General features: G+C 46.7%; 1 protein-coding gene across 1 annotated transcript; it reads left to right on the top strand.

Moving 5' to 3' along the window:
- The first annotated feature begins 382 nt into the window (after positions 1-382).
- Positions 383-25824, top strand: LOC143281421 (uncharacterized). Its single transcript, XM_076586630.1, has 7 exons — positions 383-654; positions 4944-5106; positions 7609-7622; positions 8419-8582; positions 20618-20747; positions 22923-23043; positions 24896-25824. Exons 1-7 carry the CDS (start codon positions 476-478, stop codon positions 25799-25801), a joined length of 1677 nt encoding a protein of 558 aa, XP_076442745.1. The 5' UTR covers positions 383-475; the 3' UTR covers positions 25802-25824.
- Positions 25825-26295: the final 471 nt, after the last annotated feature.

Raw genomic sequence — 26295 nt, 5'->3', positions numbered from 1 at the left:
CCAGACGACCTAAGACTTCAGTCCACAGTGATATTACCAGCAACAAAAAAAAGTCAGCAGCAGCAGCAGTATAGAGTGCTTTTTGGAAGATTCTCAGTCTTAGTTGCCAGACCATCTGAGACTTCGTCCAGAGTGATATTACCAACAACAAAAACGGCAACAACAGTAGCATAGATAGTGGGGTTTTTTTGGTTTTTTGTGTGTGTGGTTTTTTTTTAGATCTCAGCCTCAGTCCGAGACCTTTATTCACCACAGACACCATAAAGAAACATTGACAGACCCCCGATGGTGTCGATGGTTACGTCATTCTGAGAGCCTGAGTAGTGTAGGAGAGAGAGAGAGAGAGTAGATCGGAAGGGCAGGGGAGAGAGAGGGAGAGAGAGTGACTGGGTTTTTTTCCCCCCCCACAGCCGGTGGATGACGTCAGCCTGGTAGGGCGACGTAGCCTCTCTGGGCGCTGTGACGGTCATCCTACATGTCGACGACGCTGAGCGTGCTGCACGTGCTGATGGCAGGCCCCGGACGTGACGTCAACCTGCCGGCCCATGACGTCATCCAGGGGGCAGGCGGGCTGCCGGGCCTGGACCCGCTGCTGCAGGACTTCTGGTCCGCCTTCCCCTGCCCCCCGCCCTGGAACCATGCCCTGCTGTTCAGGTCAGATCATGTACCTGTGTAGTCAAGTCTGCTGCTATGGTAAAGTCCTATTTCAGCGTCCTGTATTCAATTCAGGAACCTTTTTTTGTTGTTTTTGTTGTTGCTGTCCAGCTATTTTCTGTGCTTGTATGAAGCGATATTTATCATTAGTAGATGTTGTTGTAACCCATTTCAGTGGATTCGGACTCTTTTTATTTTTTGTCCGTTATTTTACGCAGTTTTGATGCGGATTCAGTCACTGGAACTAACGAACCACCACCTTGCTTTTTTTTTTATTCCAGCCTTTTGGTCCCCAAAACCACGAAAATGTAACCAATAGGTGCAGTGATTTAAGGACGCTGAAACAGGACATTGCAGTGATGGATGTATGTAGTTATTATGGATTTTTCTTCTTTTTTTCTTTTCTTTTCTTTTTTTTTTTTGATTGTGTATTGTGAATGTGACGGACTTGCACGCGCGCGCTAGAGGCGTGTTCTGGGTCTCTGTCGTTGTTCTGTGAATTGCCTGAAGGTTAGGTTTTCTCTTCCATCCAGGGGCTTACTTCTTTTGAGGGTTGAGGTCGTTTAGCTTTTATTCTCGCAGTGGCGATCGTGCTCTTGCGCGCTTGCGTCTGTCTTCAGACTTTTTTTTTTTTTTTTTTTTTTTCCATTTAACCTTTCCTGTATGACAAACGCGCAGTCCATCAACAGTAATTGTAGCAATGAAAATATTATGAGAAAGAAAGAAAACATGTTTTGAAGTCGGTTTTTAGTTGTGGGGGCGGGTGAGTATAACGTAACGTGTCCTCAGTTCGGATGTGTGGCTATGTGAAGTCCGCTGTGCTCTGTGTGTGTGTGTGTGTGTGTTTGGGGGGGGGGGGGGGGGGGGGGGGGGGGGGGGGCGTGTGCGCCTGTCTCTCTGTGTGTTTGTTAGCGTGCGTGTGTGTTTGACATTTTGCCGTGCATTGTTTTCAGCTTTTTTTTTTTTTTTTTTTCGCTGTGTCAATTTTGTGTTTCAAGAAAACATAAATCCTAATTTCTTATGTTTTTGTAGGGCCAAGAGAATTGAGAAAGAGTAACAGGTTTATTGGCTGATTTAGGGGAGCCCTTTAGCCATTTGGGGTTGTTGTTCGGTTCGTCCAGCCGAAGACACACGCACACCACAAACACACACACACACGCTCTCACTCACGCACGGGAGCGCACACTTACCCCATATGCCCCCACCCACCCACACACACACACGCGCGCGTGTACGCACGCACATATATACGCGTACGCACACATACATACACGTGCGCACGTACACACACACGCGTGCGTGCGCGCGCGCGCACACACACACACACACACACACACAGAAGCACGCTGAGGAATCGTTTTCATATCGGCATGGGACAGGGTGTCGGCAATGATTTCTCATAACTGCGTTAAGGACGGCTCTTTCTCACGCTGCGCGCTTTCGCTCGTCCGTCAAGGGAAGGGCAAATTAGTTTAAAGGACATAATCCTTTGTCACGGGAAACCCCTCAGCTCCTGTCTCTCTTTATCACTAATTGCTTCCCGGCTGTTTATGGGGCTCAGGGCCTCCTTGTTTATGGACCCCGAAGAGAATCACGTTTGCGGGAAAAGGCCTGTTTAGTGTAAATTGAAATTTAATGCAGCGTGCCCATACAACAGTAAGGAAGTTTGCGCATTCGGCAATTTTGTGTGTGTGTGTGTGTGTGTTCCCCCCCTCTCTTCTTCACCACTAGGGAGGAGATAGATTCACGGGAACGTGTTGGCAATAGAATGACTTAATGCTGTCTTTATGATGCGAAAGGTGGATGGGGCGGGGGCGTGGGCGTGTATAGGAATGGTTTACTGTCTGTATGTTTGTCACCGATAGCAGTACTGATCCAGTCTGCTGGCGTGGACGTTAATTTTGCTTCCTCCCAGTCCAGCGCATTATAACTGCTGAGCCAACGCAGCGTTTTAATTCCCTGTGGTTCCATTATGTCAGTGTGTTTGAACCTGGGCTCTGAAGTAGTACTTTTTTTTGTTTTTCTCTCATGATCGCCGTGAGTTTGAAGTTGTGTGCCGTGTGTTAAAACGTGGTTAGGACTTGGGTGTGGTGATGGATAGTGACCATGCCACAACGTCCTGTGCTGTGCTGTACTGTGTTGTGCTGTGTTGTACTGTGTCGTACAGTGCTGTGCTGTGTTGTGTTGTACTGTGCTGTGCTGTGCTGTGCCGTGCCGTGTGGCCCCTTTATGGACATCTCTGGAGGCAGGAGCATCCTTCGTTGCTTTTCAGCTTTACGTAATACTGATTTTGATTTTAGACTTTTGGACAGGAAAACGAATGTTACAGACTTCGATGGAATTATATATATATATATATATATATATATATATATATATATATATAAACACAAGATAAATCCTGGACCCGCTGGCACCATCCCATGAAATTGATTCCACAGGGGCAGATTCTTCTCGAAGAAGAACCAAAATCAAACAGCTGTATAAAACCCCAAAGAAAAGAATTGCCATCCTTTTTTTTTATCCACTCTCAAATTTTCTCCCATTGGGCTTCACCAGGAGAACGTCTTGTCTATCTACGTCTGTGTCTCATGATGAAGAGGTATGGGCGGGTAAAACAAACTGTGTACGATAGCCTGTTGTTTTTTTTTCTTTTATGGCTGTCCTTTTTGATTATTGCAGTCGTATGAATGTTATCATTGTATGTGTCGTTAACTTTCAAGTTAACATTTCAAAGGAATTTGTATCTTTTTATGAATGCATAATTATAAAATGACTGAGGTGTTCTCGTTCATTGTTTACGCGTTTTCACACCAGACATTGATTTTTCTTACTCGGTGATAAGTAGCATATATATATCCCCCCCGCCCCCCACCGTATTTTTTAAGTCATTTGGGGCGTTGCACACTAGAACTGTTCACCAGGAGCTAGTTGCATTGCTCGGACGGAAGAGCCTAGTATGGTCGTAACCCGATACTAACTGTGAGTTGTATGGAACTGACCAATGGCGTAGTTCGGTCAACGTAGGCATTTAGTCCACGTGTTACTGTCAAAAAGTTAGAACCAAGCAATGCAACTGGCACCAGATTCCTCCAGTTCTGTGGGTCGTGTGTCAAAAGCCTGGGTCTCTGCAGATGGGTTTCCTGTCCATTCTTCAGCAGTGTTGTCACTCCATCGACGGGCGCAATAGCCGAGTGGTTAAAGCGTTGGACTTTCATTCTGAGGGACCTGAGTTCGAATCACGGTGACGGCGCCTGGTGGGTAAAGGGTGGAGATTTTTACGATCTCCCAGATCAACATATGTGCAGACCTGCTAGTGCCTGAGCCCCCTTCGTGTGTAAACGCATGCAGAAGATCAAATACGCACGTTAAACATCCTGTAATCCATGTCAGCGTTCGGTGGGTTATGGAAGCAAGAGCATACCCAGCATGCACACCCCCGAAAGCGGAGTATGACTGCCTGCATGGCGGGGTAAAAACGGTCATGCACGTAAAAGCCCACTCGTGTACATGCGAGTGAACGTGGAAGTTGCAGCCCACGAACGCAGAAGAAGAAGAAGTCACTCCATCGTTTTTTTCTTCTGTTTTTGAAAGGGAAAGGCAAAACGTTTATTTCTTGCCGCCACCACCCCCACCCCCCCTTGGAGGAGGAGGGGTGGGGAAAAGTGGGCGTTAAAAGGTTACATTAATACTTCTTTTACACGTAACATAATGGCATATTCATTCTTCAGTCTGTCTGCCTGACTCAACAGTTCCTTTTGAGGATTTTTTTTTTTTTTTTTTTTTTTTAAGCAAAGCTGCTAGGTTCTTGCTACATGGCCATGCCAGCATCGTTGTATTGCATAACTCTTTTATCACAGCAGATTTCTCTGTTTGAAATTCGGGAATTCGGGCTGCTCTCCACATAGCGCGTCGCTACCCTGATAGCGCCCCCCCCCCTCCCCCCCGCCTGCAATTTTATTTGCTTTCCTATCGAAGTGAATTTTTCTACGGAAATTTGCCAGGGACAATCCTATTGTTGCCATGGGTTCATGCTTCACTCACACACACATACATATAATTATATATATAAGCTCCTACGCGCAGTAAGATTGAAGTTAGAAGCCTGGAATACCCAACCAGTAGCGTTTGCAGCGTTGTGTTCTGATGTACATTGTAATAATTACACACACACACACACACACACAGACACACACACACACGTCAAAAATTGTAAAGCCTTCCAGACACCTGCCTCATACTAACTCAGCGCCCACGTGCGTGTTGTGTTGTGTCGTTTCCTGTTGCAGGGTGAACTGGACGGCCTGTGTGGGCCAGGCGGTGGGGGAGCGGCTCAAGTGGTTCCTGGCGGACCGCTGCCACATCCCGCACGACGGCACCCGGCTCCTGCCCGTGCCGGGCGGGGAGGAAGGCGCGGAGGGCGAGATGGAGGCGCCCGATGTCTATGCCCTCGTCCCTTGCATTACTTAAAATGATTGTCTACGCCTGGCCATGCCTCACATCTTTCTCGCTCTTCAGTTGACACCTTTTGCTTGTTCATTCTTTCGTCGTACTGCATGGTGGTTTTTGTATTATGGTTTGTATATTTATTTTGTATTCTCATCATTGCTTTTTGAACAACCGGTAGTTCCGGTTTGTTGCTGCATGATGGTTGGTGCGTGGGATTGTTGTGGTTAATTATGTGAGTGGTTAGGCCTTCTTGGTGGGTTCGGGTGGTAGGTGTCATTTGTGTGTGTGATGTGTGTAGACTCTGGGGAAAGGGGAGGTAGGGTTCAGTGTGTATATGGTCAGAGTGTATGTATGGTGGGGATAGGGAGAGGCAGGTGTCCATGTGTGTGTACGAGTATTTTTCATTGTGTGCGAGTGTATCGATGTATGTATCTGGGGAGAAGGGTGTATGGCGCGTGTGTGTGGTGTGTATGTGTGTAGGGGGTCTAGGGGGTTACGGGCTAGGTAGGTGTGATTTGTGTGTGTGTGTGTGTGGAGGGGAGGTGGAGGGGTTAGGGGGTAGGTAGGTGTCAAGTGTGTGTGTGTGTGAATGTGTGCGAGTGTGTATGTATCTGGGGAGAGGGGTGTATGGTGGGGAGGGTAGGTATCTGTGTGTGTGTGTGTGTGTGTGTGTATTTGTCATCGTGTGCGAGTGTATCTATGTATCTGGAGAAAGGGGTGTATGGTGTGTGTATCAATGTTTCTGGAGAGAGAGAGGGGTGTATTGTGTGTGTCGGGAGGGGCGGGGGGGGGGGGGGGGGGGCTGGAGGATAGGCATAGGCATGTGTCAGTGTGTGTGTGTATTTGGCATTGTGTGTGTGTGTATGTGTATTTGTCAGTGTGTGTGTGTGTGTGTCTATGTATCTGGAGAGAGGGGTGTATGTTGCGTGTGGGGGGAGGGGAGGGTAGACAAGTGTCAATGTGTGTGTGTGTGTGTGTAGTGCGCGCACGCGCGCGTATTCACGAACCTTTGTGTTGTGTGTTGTGTGTGTGGTATTGGGGATTTCGGAGAGGGGTCAGGGGAGGCGGGCATGTGTGTGTGTGTGTGTGTGTGTGTGTGTGTATGGTGGATCTTCGACTTTAATTAATGTTGTGTATTGTTTTAGTACTGGTTTCACACCAAGCAAGATGGATTGTACACACTCTTTCAGAAAGACTGATGATGACCAGAGAACAATGTCTCTCCAGCAAGTGTGTATGAGAGTGGGTGACAGGGAGTATACACAGAGGGCCATAGCGGCCGGGGTAACTAGTTCTTAAATAATCCTTAATTGAACGTGTGGTTTGTTTTCGCTTTGTGTCTGCTGTCATGCGTGCATGCTATTGACTGACTGGCCGTAATTAGTCTGTGGTTGACAGTGGGTCCGAGTCCGAGCGTGTGTGGATGTGGCAGGCAATCAGCATGTAGGGTCTGTGTCGACACAACACCTAATGCCGTTTCATGGATTACTTCAACGGCATTGGTCAGACATGGCATCATGTGCTATCGGGGTTCCTGCTGTATTGAGCTGTAGGTTTCCTTTGTCATCAAAACATATTCCTGTTGCTAAACTGTATGGGGTTTTTTGTTGGGTTTTTTTTTTGCCATCAAAGCAGATTCCCGTTGCTAAAATATAGAGTTTTTTAACCATCAATACAGATTACTGCTATGTTGAGCTGTATGTTTCCTTAGCCATCAAAACAGATTCCTGCTGTGTTAAGCTGTGGGGTTCTTTTGCCATCAAAACAGATTACTGCTTTGTTGACCTGTAGGTTTCCTTAGCCATCAAAACGGATTCCTGTTGCTATGCTATATGGGGATTTTTAGCCATCAAAACGGATTCCTGTTGCTAAGCTATAGGGGATTTTTTTTAGCCATCAAAACGGATTCCTGTTGCTAAGCTATAGGTTATTTTAGCCATCAAAACAGATTCCTGTTGCTAAGCTGTAGGGACTTTTTTTTAGTCATCAAAACAGATCCCTGCTGTGGTTTCCTTAGTCATCAAAACAGATTCCTGCTGTGGTTTCCTTAGTCATCAAAACAGATCCCTGCTGTGGTTTCCTTAGTCATCAAAACAGATTCCAGCTGTGGTTTCCTTAGTCATCAAAACAGATCCCTGCTGTGGTTTCCTTAGTCATCAAAACAGATTCCAGCTGTGGTTTCCTTAGCCATCAAAACAGATTCCTGCTGTGTTGAGCTGTATGTTTCCTTCGCCATCAAAACAGATTACTGCTATGTTGACCTGTAGGTTTCTGTTGCTAAGCTATAGGTTTTTTTTTAGCCATCAAAACGGATTCCTGTTGCTAAGCTATAGGGGTTTTTTTAGCCATCAAAACGGATTCCTGCCGTGTTGTTAAACTGTAGGTTTCAGATATATTCCTGCTGCGTTAAACCGTAGGTATCTATAGCCATCAAAAGAGATTCCCGCTGTGTTGAGCAGTAGGTTTCTTCAGCCATCAAAATTTACCCTATATCGTTTCGAACAGGTGCCCAGACCCAGGTGAGTAATTTGTATACTATGATTTTTGCATGTTTTTGCGATGCAAATTCAGAATGGTATGTAGTCAATATGATATTGGTTTCCTCAGTACTTCCTGTGAGGCAGCTCTCCGGCCGACTACAAGAAGATCATTGCGACACCATGTACCGTCAGCACGTTCTGTCATCTGTTTGAAAGTATTCTGTACTTTGCTTTCTGTTTGTTTTTGTTAATCTCCTGTGGACGTGGGGAAAAATGAAGCGGAGTGTCAGGCGTCAGTCTTCATCCATGGCCCAGTTTTTCGTTGTTGTCTCATTAAAACATGTTAGTAGCTCTACGTCTTGGTACTGCTGTTTGGCGCTCTGCGGACTCCTCTGCTAAAAAGCTGATAAAACTGCAAGTGTCTTTATTCACGGAAGTGATAAGGGTTACATCAGTTACGTGTTTTGTAACCCTGCCAAATACTAGGGGGTAACATCGCGAAGCGATCGTGAAAAGTAAGGCAAAGTCTTTTAAAGCTAACAAGAACAGGTGTGTGTGCATGCTTACTTTACACACACACACACACACACACACACGTGGAGGGGAGAGAATGCAGAAAAGAAGTCTTTAAAAGTTAGACGAAGACTTGTGGCGGGCAAGAGGGAAGGGGTGCAGAGAAAGAGAAAGAAAAGAAAGCACGAAGAGGGAGGGGGGGGGGGGGGGTCAGAAAGGTGGAGGGGAGGGGGGCGGCGGGGAGTACTGCTGTTTATGGATACAGTAACAAGGAGTTCTACCCCACCCCCCCTCCCCCTACCCCCTCTCCCCAATGACGTAGAGCCGTGATTGAGCGGTCTGCCGTCAAGCGGCGCTGTCTGGCAGGGGCCATCACTCACGGGGACGCCCGGAGGCGACGGGGTGTGCGTCAAGACAAACATGGCTGCTACCGCCACGTGTGGCTGGAACGACAGGGGCTGCCGGCTCCCTGCACCTGCGCCGCCCGTCCCTTGCTTCCAGAAAAGCCACCACTTGCAGCACACACACACACACACACACACGATGGAGTTAGTTAGCTTCAGTAGCTCTGTCTGTGTGGTCTTGTGCTGTGTGTGTGTGTGTGTGTGTGTGTGTGTGTGTGTGTGTGGCACAGTCCGCCGACCTTTGTCTGAAGGTTCGTCGATCGGCTGCATGACTTCTGTCAAGTCTTCCGGAAGATCACCCCCCACCCCCTTTCCTCTCCCTCCCCTTCATCTTACCCCCTTCCAGTAGGGAGAAAGGGGGAGAGGATGATACTAGGGTGGGAGCATTGACCGGCATTTTCAATAGCTCAGTGGATGTGTGTGTGTGGGGGGGGGGGGGGGAGGAGGAGGAGGGGAGAGATCTGGAACACATCTCTATCTAGTTCCTGTCAGCAAAGAATGGATCAGCACCTTTATTTAAAGACAACAGGGTGAAGTTTGAAACTGAGCAGCTTGCTGTAGACTGGCTGCAAACTGTGCATTTTTTTTCTGAACAGATGAGAGAGTGAGAGAGTGAGCAGGGATGTCAAAGGTATTTCACTGAGACACGTTTGAAATAGGTTTGTTTATCGCAGTGTCATATTCATCCGTTTTAAAGCAGTAATAATAAACTCATCAACGGTTAAGCCAGACACTTTACTTTTTGTTTTTCTGTTCTATTCCTTGCTGATTTTAAAAAAATTTTTTATCAGCATTGATTAGTCTGCGATCTTGGATAAGAGTCTTGAAAAAACAAATGTGGCAAATTCAAATATATTCCTGCTGTGTTAAACTGTAGGTTTCGTTAGCCATCGATTACTGTGGATTACTCAAGGCCTGACTAAGCGCGTTGGGTTACGCTGCTGGTCAGGCATCTGCTTGGCAGATGTGGTGTAGCGTATATGGATTTGTCCGAACGCAGTGACGCCTCCTTGAGCCACTGAAACAGAAACTACTGTGGAAACAGACTCAAATGGCTGTCAAACAGTGACAATGACATTAGGTGTACTTGCTAAACTGACCAGATTTATATCCCGAGATACTGTCGGGGTCCAAAACGTGCTAACTGGTACATACAAAATAAAACCATGTGTCTACAGGTTGAGTTTTAACGACCTATTGGAGTGACGCCCTTCAGGTGAATTTTTTCGGGGCCGAGATCTTGCTTGCTCCGTGGTAGGTGGTGGGTTTGAGGCTAGGCTTGGGTCCATCTGGTGTCCTGTGGGGAGACCTGGCTGTCAGCAGTGACGTCCTGGCTGGCTGTCCGAGTGGGGGTGTGTGTGTGGGTGTGTGTGTGGGGGGGGGGGGGGGGGGTAAGGGGGGTCCTCGTTGGGTCCTAGCTGCTCTTATGAGTGTCCTTCCGGGATCTGGTTGTCCGTCTGTGCTTTGTGTCCTCTACCTGTCGACAGATTCAAACACACAACATCAATTGCATTTATACAGACATCTTTTCACACAGTGTGATTGGCTGTAAAATTTACAGGAGATGGGTTTGTTTTTTGTTATTTTTTTAATCCCACGAAAAATGAAATTGTGGAATTGGCATGAATAGTTTCAAAGTTATTCCTTTCTTCTCATTTGAATAAACTTCTATGAAAATTATATATTCCGAGAGGGGTTGGGGTGCCGGGAGAGAGTTGCGGGGACAGGGGGGGTAGGGTCACGATGAAACAGAAAAAAAACATCAGTCCCCCACCCCTTCCCTTACAGTAAATATATTGCATGTGACATGTACATGAGATGAATGTCTACTGATTTAGCTGAATGCTAACTGTAAACGTGGGACCAAAATCAACAGCATTTTTTTTTAATTGGGGGCAAAACCGACCACCGTGTCTGGCTTCAACAAGATGTAATTATATATATATAGACAGAAGCCTTCCATTTCTTTAGTTCCGTTCCTGTTGGTTTGTTTTTTTTCATGGTGATTTTGTTTTCTCTATGATCTAACGAGACGTGCAAACCACCACGTTTTCTTCTTTTCCCCACAATCGCAATCAGGAGTGGAGCTGCGGCTACGACTCTGAAGGCTTGGCTCTGATATGGAACTGCAGTTGCTTGATTCTCTCTGTCTCTCTGCTCCCTCCCACCCTCTCTCACACACACACACTCTCTCTCTTAGTGCCTCCTCTCTCTATCTCTTACTTCACGAGTGGAAGGAGATGGTGAGGAAGCGAAATGTGGATGAACCCTGATCGTCTGGAACCGACACGTCGCGCCGTCTCTGTGCATTCCGACGAAAGAAACGTAATATAAAAAAAAAAACCAAACAAACAAACAAAAAAAAACTTTCCACGCACGCGTGCGCTCGCATCCCCTAGTCTTGTTTGTATGTGTGGGCGCGCAGCGGCAGCAGCTTTTTTTTGTTTGTTTGTTTGTTTTCCCAGCGCGCGCAGAGCGCAGACAAGGAAGATTCCACGAAAGTTAAATTGTATCTGAAAGGTGTGGTGTAAAACTCCATGTTAGCCTGCGGAGTTGACAAAACAACAACAACAACAAAAGTAAAACGACAGGCCTGCCCACAGGGTCAGGCAGTTAATATTCTCACTTCTGCCCCCCCCCTCCCCCTCTCCTCATAAAACCCCCTCAGCCTGGTTCGTTCAGTCGTCCATCTTTATTTACTTTGTCCCCCCCCCCACCCCCCACCCCCCCCCACACACACCCTTTTCTTCTTCTTTTTCTTCCTCCTCCTGCTATTCTTTATTCGATTTTTTAATCCCCCCCTGTTTTGAAAACTGGCGGCGCCAGACTTGGGCCGTAGAGAATCATAACAAGGCACACAAGTTGCAGTGAGTGATCATGTTTTTCATCGGCAGTGGGGTTTTTTTCCGGATTTTTTTTTTTTATCTCCCTGAGGAGGGTGTGAGGGGGAAGGGCTTAAAGGTGGGGGGTCTGTTTCTTGGGGAGGAATTAACATATCCCAGTAGATGTGGCGGCATGCATTACGCTCTTCCCTCCTCTAGCTTTTCCTTCACTTTTTTTTTTCTTCTTTCTTTCTTTTCAAAGGAAAGTCTTGATTGGAATGGACACAGGCAGGTTCAGAAGATGGTCAAGATATGCCGACGTTAGCCTTTCTTGTGTCATTTGTCTTGGGCGGAAGAATAGTGTGTGGGTTGGGAAATGGCAGTGGAAGTTATTGCTGGTAGTGTATTGCATTCCATAAGTGGAGTGATGGCCTAGAGGTAACGCGTACGCCTAGGAAGCGAGAGAATCTGAGCGCGCTGGTTCGAATCACGGCTCGGCCGCCGATACTTTCTCCCCCTCCACTAGACCTTGAGTGGTGGTCTGGACGCTAGTCATTCGGATGAGAGGATAAACCGAGGTCCCGTGTGCAGCATGCACTTAGCGCACGTAAAAGAACCCACGGCAAGAAAAGGGTTGTTCCTGGCAAAATTCTGTAGAAAGATCCACTTCGATAGGAAAAACAAATAAAACTGCACGCAGGAAAAAAAAAAAAAATGGGTGGCGCTGTAATGTAGCGACCCGCTCTCCCTGGGGACAGCAGCCCGAATTTCAGAAATCTGTAGTGATAAAAAGAAATACAAATTTGCAAATGACGACCTTTTTGTGTGAAGTTTCGAGCCTCATTCCTCTGGGTGCGTTCGTCGGTATAGTCCAACGCCGTGCACTTTTGTGTGTGTGTGTGTGTGTGTGTGTGTGTGATGTCTGTAAATGGGATCTATTGTCTGATCTGCTTGCGTGCTGCTGCAAATGGGACTTCGGTTTATCGTGTGTTACGAAAGACTGGAATCCAGACACGACCCGGAAGGGGTGAGCACCTGGGCACGTGTGTGTATAACTCCAATCAGGGACACGGCGGTTGTTCCGTTCCTGGACGGACACGTTCACCCAGAATGCCATCATTTGTCATCCTGGGAACACACAGTTTTCACTTCCGCCCATCTCGTGGCATAAACCGTTTGAGTTTAACTCACTCAGTACGGCCAGTCCTCTCTTCTCCTCTACACAGACCCCTCGGATGTCCAGTGGGTGTCTGAATGACCCAACCTTTAGCTTCCGTCGTCAGAATTGTGGTATTCTTTGTCAACATTCACCTCTTCAGTATAAGAGCCTTCCACTTGCAATATTTTGATGATGGTAACTGGGGTGAAACGCTGTTAACGTCGTCTCTTTCGCCGTTCGTATGGAGAGAGTTAAAGGCCATATAGCCTTTAGATCACCGGGGCTCTGAATTTCTGTTCCATTGTGTCCAGGGCTCGGCATACGACGGCGGTTCCCAATCCTCCCCTTCCGCCGTTTTAACCCACTGTTCTAAAAATACATGGATAGCGCATACCTTCTTTGAGCCCCTTTGCTAACTGAAGCCAGCGGAAGTGTTCAATCAGCCATTTTGCTTCTCGTGTCAGTATAGCGCGAAGCGGTGACTTCATATGTGTAGCCGAGTGCTCAGCTGGCTTCACGGCAAGCTTTCACTTGCTCGTGGCGTCAGTTAAGCTGACATTCCTGTGTGTGTCTCCACTGCAAGTTTGCGCCACGTGTCACTGTACTGTTTTCCTTCAAAAACTTTGGTAGATAAACCATTGGCAGATTTCAATGGGCAGGCGAAACACGATTTCATCGAATATACACGGTTACAGTTCAGAAACTACCACCAGTTAGCAGACGACTTGTCAACGGACTGACGGCCGGATACGGGAAACAATATGGCGTCCAGTTGGCTTCAGCTTTCCTGGCCAATGAGCTATCCATGTATTTTTAGAGCAGTGGTTTTAACCCCCTTCAACCGAAATCGGGTACCCACTCGCTCCTGGGTGGAATAATGTGTATTTCCCCAAGGACACAATACCAGGCTTCGTACCCTAATCACTGGTGAACACTTGATCACAAAGTCCAACGACTAACCGATTCTGCAACTGCGCTCTCGACATTTTGGGCGGTATTTATCACGCAGTGTTCGCTGACTTTGATTTTGAAACATTTGCCTTCATCCTCGTTTGGATCTGTTGATGCTTATTATATATACTCTTGCTAAAAGAAAACTGATTGTGAAGCGACAAAATATACGAAACAAATCAGTGAAGTATTGTGTGTTTGTATTGTGTTTTATATTTTTGTCCTGTCATGGGAGATTTTTGGGTGAAATTTGTGGGTTGGTCCCCCGAGGCAGATAACGATGTGACCTTATCCATCTCTCTCTCTCTCTCTCTCTCTATATATATATATATATATGTGTGTGTGTGTGTGTGTGTGTGTGTGTGTGTTTGGTTCTTTTGTTTTGTTCTCTGCGTATATCAGCTATTTTGTTTTGGACTATCAACATTTGAAACGATTTTTCAATTATGTATATATTTTTTTTCCATTTTTGCCGGAGTGTTGGGTTTTATGTGCGTTTAGCGTAAGATGCCCGTGTCTTCGTTTGTGTGTCTGTGTTTTGTCGTCTAAACCGAACGGATACAGCACTCTGGCTTTTCAGACAATAAGCGATGACAAAAAATAACAACAACAACAACAACAAAAAGAAAAGAAAAACAAAAGAAATAAACAAAAAAACAACTTAGCCGGCGCTTGACTGGAACACTGCAGATCTGTTATGTATTTGTTTTCAAGGCGCACGCGTTTCCAATGGGACCGTCTATCTTAGCCCGCCTGTGTGTGTGTGTATGTGTGTGTGTGTGTGTGTGTGTGTGTGTGAGCGTGAGAGAGGAGGACAGAAAGAGAGAGAGACTGAAATCATATAAATTGTACTTCACCTTCCCCAGTATTCAGAGCCATTGACTTACACTTTTTTTTCCCTTGGATCTTAATTCTTTTACCAATATCTAAAATAATAATAATAATAATAAAGCGGAATACGAAAGTCCAGACTTCAGACGTGTACAGACTGACTTCGACTGTCCATGCTGTGCCAAACAACACGCGGGCGATTTCAATACACTGTTCAGCCTGTCAACCCTCACTTCTCTCCCGCGGCCGCACCCCCCTCCCCATCCAACTCCACTTTTTTCCCCCCACCCTCTCCCTCTTTCTCCTCTCTGGGAAATGATGAACTGGGGAAAAGAGGGGGGGAACGGGTGACGTGAATTCCGAGTTGGGAGCTAAATTATCTTGATTCACACCTTCCTTTTTCTTCTTCTTCTTCTTCTCCTGGCGGCGCCAGGACAGCCCGGACTTTGCAATTCAGTCTGGCTCTGGTTTCACACTCCTCAAGTGCCCGAGGCAAGAAGCATGATTGCTTTTAATCATTTAATGGAAACTGAAAGGTGAGGGGGGTTGGGGGTGGGGTGGGGTGTGGGGGGTAGATCAGGGGGTTGGGGAGAGGGGCGGGAAGAAGTGAACAACAAAAAAACAAGGGCCTGGGGACATTGTTCAGTGCGGTGCAAACCAGCAGCCAAAGTTTGATCAAAATGAATCGAATTTTACAAAGCTCGTCCTGGCGTTTGTACGAATAGTGTTTGTTGTTTTTATTTCCTGGAACTTCTCTCTCTCTCTCTCTCTCTCTCTCTCTCTCTCTCTCTCGTGCATTAAACGAGACATGACCAGATCATGTGAAGGGGAAAAGCCACTTTATGTCTGTGTGACTGTGTATGTGTGTGGAAGGTAAGCAAGTTCTTGACACAATCTAATCCAGTTACAAAGCAGAAACCTTGGGCCGACTCTGAAAGCCAGCCCAGAAAAGGAGTTCTGTATATTGTTTCTTTGCATGCATTAAGAATGCTTACAAAACTTCTTTTTTTTTTGGAAGCAAAAGTATTTCAACCCACTCCCTTCTTCCCCTCTCAATGTGTGTGTGTGTGTGTGTGTGTGGTGGGGTTTTTGTGCGCGTACAAATGAATATTTTGTAATGTAAGCTGTTTCCTATTCGTAATTCTATCTTGGGACCGAAATGTTAGCCAGAGCAATGTTAGCTGCGGGCGAGTTTCAGTTTATTTAATGCTAGCGTGGTCAGGTCTTTTTTTTTTTTTTTTAGACGAGAACACGATTGTGTCTATAATTTGTACCGTAGTGCATATAAATTTCGACTGTTTTAAAACCGTTTTCAACAGCGTCACAAAACGGGAAGACATGCTGATCTCCACCGAACAGACGAGAAATGCAAATTGAGTCGGTCCATGTCTGTATCTGACCACCCCCCTCCAAAAGAAAGGCCACCGCACGGCGTGATTTTTGTCTGCACCGTTCGCGGTGTGATCAACATGCAAAGTGTGCAGCACAGAAGAAAAGAAAACATCGATTAATTTAAGAGAGACATACCTCCGCCTGTGTTACCGATACCGATGAAGTGTTCTGTTATTTCTGTGAAGGGGGGAGAGGGAGGGAATAGCGGGGAGTAAAATGTTCAGCAGTAACATCACGTATCTGTTGAATATTCTTTGTGACTCACTCTCTCTCTCTCTCTCTCATTCGTTGAATGTTGTGAACTTTGTACATAAAGCTTTTGCCATTATAAAGCAGAGTTTAAGTTAGTGATTCGTTATGTGTGAACTTCGTACATAAAGCTTTCGCCATAAGGAGGCAGAGTTTAAGTTAGGGATTCATTATGTTTGTGCACTCCATTTGTAAAGGGTCAAGGCCTATACAGTTAAACCAGTTGTGTGTGTGTGGGTGTGGGTTGGGGCGGGGGGGGGGGGTCGACAGGGGTGAGGCTGGGGTACGAGCAAATGTTAGAGGGATGGGGATGGTTGGGTTTTTTTTTTTTTTTTTTTTTTTTTTTTAAGAGAAGGGGGTGGCAACAAGTTGGAAGCGGCGAAGCAGACAGAACGTGGCCATAAAGTGAGTCAGCGATTGAATCACCACCACTGTCTAGGGACGAGTTCGGGACGCGATCGAAGTCCTAGATTAAGCATTCCCTTTGGGTCGCTGGGCTGGGTCTCTTTAATCAGGCAATCTCCAGTCAAAACTATTCGGCCAACACAGTTGCAGCAGGTCTCTTTTGTCACTTTTCGTTTCCTCTTTTAATGGTAATGTAGTACCCGTGATTAGAGACACTGGTCACCATCCCCAGAGCAACACACACAAAAAAGAAGAATAAGAGTAAAACATAATAAAAAAATGTTATGCTTTCACGACAGCACATAAGAACAGACCTGAAGATGTCAGACTGCTCCATTCATCGCCACCATCACCCGCCCACCCATTCCCACCCGTTCCTCCACCCCCCTCCCCCTCCAAGGCCTCACAGGAAGCAGCCAATGGCCTGTCCCATGTTTTCCGGGCAGTAAGCAGCCTCTTTATCGGCCCTATAAAGGCAAGGTCTGTTTGCCCGGCAATAACCGGCCCCGAGTCAGCCGGCCCCCAAGATGCCATAAACTGCTGTGTCGGCACGACATGCAGGAGATAGGACGGCCTGCTCTCTCGGTCAAGTGACGGGGCTGAAAGTGGCCAGCAAAAACTTGACATCCTGGGCTGCAGGCGAGAGAAAAAAACAACACCCAAAAACACACACACAAAAACACACAAAACTCGGGCTGAACACACACACACACCCTCCCCCCTCCCACCAAAAACCACAAAAACACCTCAGTGTGCAGACAATATCAGATAATGTTTTGTTGGTTGTTTTTTTTCGTTTGTTTTTTTCAAAAGAGGAAAGTCGTAAGGTACATGAAAAAAATTTAATGTGATTGATGCGTTACATAAGTCAATATTTGGCACATACTAAACAATTATGTATGGTGTTCCTGTTGTGAGTAAAACTGTTCTTTCGAATTTAGAAAAGAACAGAAACACACACACACACACACACACACAAAAAAAAAAACAACAATATATATATATATATATATATATATATTACAGTAAGTCTAGGATTATGCTTTTCAAACTCCTCTTTTTCCGTTCAGGATAGATTTCTGATTTCAGTAATTATGGTGAATTCGTTTGGCGCATTTATTGTACTCACAAACATTTAGCGTGACTTCATACAATCGCGCACGCGCATTTTCAGGTCAAAAACGATGATGATGATGATGATGGTGACTTGCTTTTGCAAGTGAGGTAGCCACGGCACCACACGAAGCGTAAACCAGGGTTAAAGAGAAATAACAGCAGTGCTTGCTGCCAGGTACACATCACGCTAGCCACTGCATTCAGTGCTTGAGTGAAAATGAACTGCCCTGAATATCTTCCAGAATTTTGTCGCAGCACAACAAGTAGTAAAGGCACTGCCATGAACATCAGTGTCAACTTGATGGACATTTTAGCTTCGTTATTATTTTTTTTTTTTTTATCATCATTCTTCCCCAGTAGGATCGACTGTCTGGAGAGGTCTTGGTGTGCAGTATTTTGCCATGGATACTCGAGATAAAATCGGGGGGGATAAGGTCGAGGGCTTGTTCCTGTTGTTGTTTTTTTTCTTTTTTTTTGTTTGTTTTTTTTTTAGGCAACAGTACTGTCCTGGGAGAACGAAAGATGGCTATAGACCCTGCTCTGCATGTTCAGATCCCTGTATAGTAGGCCCAACACTCGGCTTATATCACAGATTGACATAAGTTTACATTTGGGCCAACAGCAAAGTGAGAGCTGTATTATCAATGGTTTCTCCAGTCAATAGGAAACCATTTACAGCTTAGTCTTTTGTGAAGGACTATGACTCAAACTAGGAGGCAAAATTGCGCTGGTTCTTAGTGCTGCAGCCTTGTGGGCTAGTTGGCCTTTGGGAACCATCCCAACGCCGACTGTCCTAAAACCATCTTGGCCGAGAGAGTGGGGATGTACTTGGGCAAGACACTCTCCACTATAATCAAATTCTAGCCCAAATAGTCGGAACAGCAGTTGCCTCCTCTGCTGTTCTGATGGTCATAGTCGGGCACGACTAACTATCATATATAGTAGGGCCACAACGAGTGAGGGCCATGTGCGCCATGTTTAACAACTGTCATGCAGAGAGGGCTGAAGAGTGCAAGCGCTTGTCTTCCCGGTTTGTGAAGGACCCTTGAAGACCCCCTCTCCCCCCTTTTCAGTGGTCCGACAGAGCGCTCCACACCCACTCCGGACGTCATAAACCGCTGAGAACTCAGCAGCTACGTTCCGGACGAGGGCATCGTAACCCTAACAACGATTGATGGCCTGCCCGCCTGCCTTCCTGGGAGAGCCTGCAGGGTTCCAGACGTCGAGTTCTTTACGACCAGAGGGGTGGATCGTGCCACAAGGTTCAGGGCAGCTTTTATGCCCCCCTCCCCTCTCCCCCCCGCCCCCCGGGTCGTCGTGTTGCTGCTAGGTTACAGTGGCAGATTTACTGCCGTCTGTCAGGGTTCCCGAGGCAGTGATACACCGGTGTGTACAGTGGCCCTTTTCAACGCCACTGGCGTCGTTTTGCTTACTGGTGATTGCCGTTTGATTGCTTGGGGTGTGTCGAGCAAATAGCGCGGTGTAGATTTGTGCGATGTCACAGTAAAAACAAAAATCGATATCACGCTGTGCAGAGCATTGGAGAACTACGAAAAGAGACAGACAGAGAGAGAGATGCCCATACAAAACAGAAAACTGGGACAGAAAAAAAGGATAAGCTATAAGCATATATATATATATATATATATATATATATATAATTAAAAGGAAAGAATAAACTTGAGAAAAGTACAAGCTACAGAAAAGAGTGCAAAAATCCATTGCTTCCCCCACACATTACACAACCAGAAAGACGCTATCTTCGGAAAAGGAGGGAGAGAGGAGAAAGGCAGCGGTGGGAATAACATTCAAAGCAACCAACCAGATAACACTGAGCCATATCTAGATTGAGTCAGCTCTTGACCCCCCCCACCCCCATCCCCCCAAAAAACTGTCTGGATGACATTGACGTGGGACCTCATTCCTCAAATTGGTGAGTCTCTTATCACCCAATCCCTGGTTAGTTAATTAGCAAACATAATTACTGACCACGTTAGTTTTATCTGTGATTGATGTACATGAATCAATAATCAGCATGACTGAAGTGAACAGAGTAAAAGAGTGATGTCATCATGACAGCGCACATGGACATGCCCAAGAAGCCTTCCTACGGCCTGCTCCTTCCCTGCACCCTCCCAACCCCCTTCCACCCAGGTCTCACAGGAAGCAGCCAATGGCCTGTCCCATGTTTTCCGGGCAGTAAGCAGCCTCTTTATCGGCCCTATAAAGGCAAGGTCTGTTTGTCCGGCAATAACCGGCCCCGAGTCAGCCGGCCCCCAAGATGCCATAAACAGCTGTGACAGCACGGCATGCAGGAGATAGGACGGCCTGTTCTTTCTGTCAGGGGGGCCTCGGGGCCGGGCTGAAAGCTGGCAACAAAACCTGAAACCTTGGACCCGGGGGGTGGGAGGGGTGTGGGGGGTGGGGGATAAAAGCCGTTAAAAGGACAAAAACGGGCGCGAAAACAACGGATGCAAGTGGAAAAAATAGCTCGGGTTTGGTCGTGTGTCTTCAATCTAGATTTACAGATCAAGAATTCGTTTGCCAGTCTCTGCTTCACAAAGTGGAGTGATGGCCTAGAGGTAACGCGTCCGCATAGGAAGCGAGAAAATCTTGGCGCACTGGTTCGAATCGCGGTGCAGTCGCCAATATTTTCTCCCCCTCCACTAGACCTGGAGTGGTGGTCTGGATGCTAGTCATTCGGATGAGACGATAAACCGAGGTCCTGCGTGCAGCATGCACTTTGCGTACGTAAAAGAACCCACGGCAACAAAAGGGTTGTCCTTGGCAAAATTTTGTAGAAAAATCCACTGCGGATATTAAAAACAAATAAAACTGCACGCAGGAAAAAATACCAAAAAAAATGGGTGGCGCTGGGGAGAGCAGCCCGAATTTCACACAAAGAAATCTGTTGTGACGAAACAGAGTTATACAACTTCAAACGTTTCAGTTTACATGCGAAATCCAAAACGTAAGTTGGTACACACATGCTGACACGCTCATTCTGACAAATTGAATTGTCAAGAGAGAAACCGAATAAGACCGACTTTGAAAGCCAGGCCATGGATGACACGATGCATACTGGTGAAGAATAAACTGGGGTATCAGAGAAATAACCGTCTGCGCTTTCTGCCAAGTCCACATCATTCAACTTGGTGTTCTTGTAGAATTCTTTTCAGGCAATGTTTTCAGATATCTTGGATAGTCGCCAGCTGCATCACGAGGTGTGCTATGGATCACTGACCACTCGTCGTGTTGTTTGGAGGGGCATGCTTACGTCAGGTTGTCACTTACAGTACGATGAAGACCTGGGGGATGTTAGGTAAGGGAAAGGTTTTAACATGACTTGAGATAAACGGAGTTATGAAACAGAGGGCTTGTTTCTCTTTCTTCAGTTCTATCAACAGTTGGTTGCTGAAAAAGAGGGATTAGATCTCTCTCGTGTTTTAACTCTCTTCATGAGTAATGGGGTGCTCAAACAAGAGACGGCCATGTTGAATGACTGTTCTGGAGAGGGCTTGAATAGTGCAGGTGCTTGTCTTCCGGTAGCGAAGGACCCATGAAGCCTTCCTTCAGTGGTCACCAGACAGAACGGTACACACCCACAACGGGCGTCATAAACCGCAGAGACCTCAGCAGAGCTGCCAGCCCACGTTGTAGACGAAGGCAATCGTAATGGACGAACACAGCTGACGACCTTCACTTTGGGGAAGAAGCAAGCAAAGAGTATCAGACTCCGAGAGGTTTATGGCCACAGTTCAGTGGTGCCGGGAGGTTCGAGGCAGGTTCTTTACGATCAGGGTCGCTATTTGTTGCCTCTTGGTTCCACTGGCAAATTGACTTGCTGCCTGCGAGGGTTCCCACGGCAGTGATGCAGTGGTGTGTACACAGTGCACTTTTCAGCACCACTAACGTGGCGAGGCCTTCTGGTGATTGCCGTTTAATCGCTTGGCTGTGTCCAACAAATAGCCTGACCTGGTTTTCTGTCGTGTCATAGTTCAGTCGATCGCACGCTGCGCCGTGATTGGATGGGGGTGGGTGGATTGGTGGTGGGAGTGCGTTGGAGGAGGAGAAAAAGAGAGAGAGAGACAGAGAGAGAGACAGAGAGAGAGAGAGAGAGATTTTTCTTGCTAATTCCATGGAGTATTTTATTTTGGCTATTTTGTTGTTTGTTCTGGCTCACCCTTCTGCTTCCTCTGATAAATCAAGATTTTCCTTTGCCGTTTTTATGTTATTTCCATATTGACAAAGATGCTGCTTTTATTGTAAAGCGCATTTGTGTGTGTGTGTGTGTGTGTGCGCGCGCATGATTTATTTTGCCATGTGAAAATTTGAATAACAGCGTTATATTAATCTTCGTTGTAAGTTAACATTATCATTATATTGCTAGGGTTGTTACCTGCTCTGTCCAGATGTCACCCGGGTTTTTAACAAAATATTAGATAAATATATAAAACAAATTCCGAGAAAGGTGAAAACAACAAGAAAGCCACCAACATTAGAGAAACACAGGCCTGTGGTCTGATATCTCTCCCGTTTTGTTGTCAGACTCGTATTATTCATTGTTTCCTGACTAACATTCTGTACACCACACACACTCTGAAGTGACGTGGTACATAAACAAGTTAAATCAACAGAAACAGGGATCCACATCCGCTGCTTGACTGGGCTGCAATAGTGACCTTAACAGTAGTGCTAAAGTTGATTAGCGTTAAGAACTTTCCTAAGTTTAAGGAAGTAGCTAAAGCTGAATAGCGTTAAGAACTTTCCTAAATTTAAGGAAGTAGCTAAAGCTGAATAGCGTTAAGAACTTTCCTAAATTACAAATTTTAAGGAAGTTGCTAAAGCTGATTAGCGTTAAGAACTTACCCAACTCTACGGAATTAGCTAAAGTTGAATTAGCGTTCAAGAAAATTTTCCTATGTCTAAGAAATTAGCTTAAGTTGATTTGCGTTTAAAAAAAAACCCACCAACTTTCCATGGTCTAAGGAATTAGCTAAAGTTGATTTGGCGTCAAGAACGTTCCGAAGTCTAAGAAATTACCGCAGACTTGGGCTTAAGAAAATTCTGAACGCTAAGCAAACTTTGCGCTGCAGAGGTCGCTCATGCGCATCAGCAGCCCTGTTAACAGCCTCGAAGAATGAACATGACATATCCATGTGTTGGACGTATTCTCAACGAATGCAGTGATGATGGAGTCTCCCGTCGGTCCGACGGATGAGTAGGCAGGCAGGCTTATCTGTCGGTGTGTGTCCTCATTGAAGGGCTAGCTCGTCGTTCCGACATTAGCCTGGTTGCCTGACCAGCACAGGTGATTTTTGTTTAGTGAGGAGGAGTGTGCAGTCCCATCCCCACTCTCTCGCCTACCGACGCTCACAGTCCGACAGGGGCAGATACTGCCACGTGTAGGACGGCCTCGGCAGGTGCAGGTTTTTTAATGCAGTACAGTGTGTCAAACTACAGTCATTATCCTCCTTTGGGATTTTCCTTCTTTCAGAAAACGACCGAAGAACTCGAGCCCTACACACAACTCGGCCCTGAACGCCCACCCTGACAACGCCAAGTACTACACCAGCTGCCACTACGCCTCAGCCCCCGTCATGTCCAGACCCTCAGAGGTACGCAAGGCCAGGGTCACCTGCCTCTGGGGGTGATGACTGTGTTCACTCTCTGGCCTGTCTGTCTGTCTGTCTGTCAGCAAATCAGATCATGTTGCTTTTTACCCCGCCGACCGTAAAGGTGCCGTTCATTTCAGGGCGGAATACCTGACAGTTCTCGAAAGCAGACTGCTAGTAGGATTACACATACGCGCGCGCGCGCACACACACACACACACACACACACGACAAAAAAAGCAAAAAATGAAACATAACTTCAAACCACTATTCCTAGGCGTCAATAAAATTGAAGGGGTAGATTCATATAAAATTCTGGGTGTCATTATTGATAAAGGTCCATCTTGGACTGATCATACGAAGTACTTAAGTAAATGTCTAATAGAATACTTCAGTTAGCAAAAATCAAAAAGATCCTTAATGTCCATGAACGAAAGCTCTTCTCTGCACATGTTCTGCCAGTAATCAGTTATGTGTCAACTTAGTGTCCGAACATTTTGTGTTCGATTGTGTGTGTGCATGTCTGAAATAGAAATGCAATTGTTTTTCTTCTTTTTTTTTTGTTTTGTTTTTTAATCACAATATTCTTGTATGTACATGCATTTTGTTTTGTTGTTGCTTTTCATCTGCTTGTTTCTCCCCCCCACCCCCCCTCTCTCTCTCTCTCTCCCCAATATTTTTTTTTCCTTTTTTTTTTATTGATGGCTTGATGTAAAAAAAAAAAAAACACAAAAAAACAGTTGTTGCTTATTCAATTTACCATCATGAAAGCAAAATCTTGACTTGACTTGACACAACACTTGGGAGATCGGAAAAAAAAATTCTCCACCCTTGAAACCCACCAGATGCGACGGGGATCGAACTCAGGAGACTCGCGCTCTTAACTACTGACCACCGGCACCCTTCAACCTGTCACCGTCTGCCAGGTTTAGGAAATGGATCGGGTTGCTTTCATGCCAGAAGTGTAGCGAAAGGCCGCCGTCACAGCAGGTACCCGTTTACACGGCGATTCCAAACGACTTGCTCTGATCCGGGACAGTTTCAGTTTCAGTTTCAGTAGCTCAAGGAGGCGTCACTGCGTTCGGACAAATCCATATACGCTACACCACATCTGCCAAGCAGATGCCTGACGAGCAGCTTAACCCAACGCGCTTAGTCAGGCCTTGAGAAAAAATAAATAAATAAATAAAATAAAAATAAATAAATAAATACATTAAAAAATAAATAAATACATAAAAAACATTAAAAAATAATAATAATAATAAAAAGAACTACTGCTACTAATAATAATATGTATAAGGCGCAAAAGCTTGATGAAGTCAACTATAAGCGTGCAAAAAAAAAAAAAGAAAAAAAAATAATAATAATGACAACCGGAACAAAGTCAGCTGAGGTGCACTGCAAAGTTTCTAGAAAGCTATGGAGATTGATAAGACATCGAGGAAGGCCAGGATGGTTTTTGTTGTTGTCTTCTATCTTTCCCTGTATGTGTGTGTGTGGGGGGGGGGGGGGGGGGGGAAGAGGGGCGCTTTGTGACGGTCACGAGAGGAGCGGTGCGGGGTTTTATTTCTGTGTGTGTTTTTGTGATTTTTTTTTTTTAAACGATTCAAAAATTTTCATGTAATTTTCATCTTATGAATTACTGTAGTGTTGTGAATTAGAGACTCCGTTATATACTTAGGAAAAGTTTTGGCTGGTCATTCTTCGTTTCAGACACCCTTGTTGCTTCTGTTTTTTGTTATTGTTTGGTGGTGGTGGTGGTGGTGTGTGTGTGCGTGTCTTTTTTTTTTTTTTCCTGTCCGTCAGTTCCGTTCTGTTTTCTTTCTTCACCTCCGCTGACACTTGTTGATTCCAGACGACGCTGTGCGGCAACCGGACGGAGACCCGCCTGCTGAACGGCACGTGCAGCCACCAGCTGTCCCCCTACCACCAGCAGCACGAGCACCACCCGCTCGTCACGCCCCAGCACGTGCCACACTGCAGCCACGCCCACACCCACCTCACCCCCCTGCTCGTCAACGTCAACGGCCAGACAACGGTGCTCCGGCAGGGGGAGGTGCCCACGCTGGCCCCCGCGGGTCGCGGGATGCTGAGCTACCGCCGCCTGGAGGGGGGAGGGGGCGGAGGGGACTACACGTCGTCCAGTGCCGCCAGCCAGACCAACAGTGACCGCTCCCACACCTACGAGTCCATCGGGGACGGCCACTTCCCGGACGTCCTGAAGAACGGCGTGGTGGTGGGTGGAGGAGGAGGAATGGTGGGTGGCTGTGGTGGGGGTGGGGGTGTTGGGATGGGGCTGGTGAGCCCCCCCTTCCCCGACCCGCGGAGAACCACCCCCGATTTCTGTGACTGTGACTGCGGCGCGGCGGCGGCGGCTGCTGCTGCTGCGCATCTGGACCTGGACCCGGCCGGCATGCTGACTCTGGACGGCTACTACAACGACCGCTGCACGCAGACTCAGACGCTGCCCGTCCGGCACTTCCGCCACGTGATCCGAGAGACGGGGGCGGTGGCCGGGGGGGAGCCGCCCAACTTTGGCGGGCCCTACAGCTTTGACATCGAGGACAGCCCCCACAACGGCCCTCGGCCCGACTCCCGCCTGTCCAACCGCTCCCGCCGACGGACGTCTTCGGGCAGCCACTACAGCGACCGCAGCCTGGGCGGCGGCTACCGGGAGGGGCAGAAGAGGAACATTCCCGCCCTCCACCCTAACTACTTTGACCCGCCCGAGCCTGCCGCCCCCGACACCTTCACGTCGTGAGGTGAACAGACTGCCTTGACCCCCCCCCCCCCCCCCCCCCCCGTGTATGTGACGGATGTTGCATAGGATTCGTTATCAGATGCTGTGGAGAACATGGTTCTTATACCGTTAAGGAACTGGAGCACTTTCCACCCTGTTCACTCTGTGTGTGTGTGTGTGTGTGTGTGTTTCGTTGGATCATTCCGACATACACACTACTTGTTGAGAGTTCAAAGTGGACCCCTTTTCCCCTGCTACTCTGTTCGAACCAAGTTGTGTCTGCGATGAAGTCATCTGTGAGATTGTTTTTTGGTGTGTGGTTTTTTGTTGTTTTTTTTTAAAGAACAACAATCATCCCTAGAGGTTAAATGATAAAAGCGTTGATGTTTTTGTTTCACAGGTGCTCTTGCAATATGAAACGGAAAGAGCTTTCCACACAACTTTTATGAAGGTGTTTCCTGATGATAGATCGCCCTACATCGTTTTGAAAATGTTTTGTTCGTGAACTAAGTAAA

This window comes from Babylonia areolata, chromosome 4 (genome assembly GCF_041734735.1).
Source record: "Babylonia areolata isolate BAREFJ2019XMU chromosome 4, ASM4173473v1, whole genome shotgun sequence".
Classification (NCBI taxonomy): domain Eukaryota; kingdom Metazoa; phylum Mollusca; class Gastropoda; order Neogastropoda; family Buccinidae; genus Babylonia; species Babylonia areolata.
This window is presented reverse-complemented; position numbering and strand designations above follow the sequence as displayed.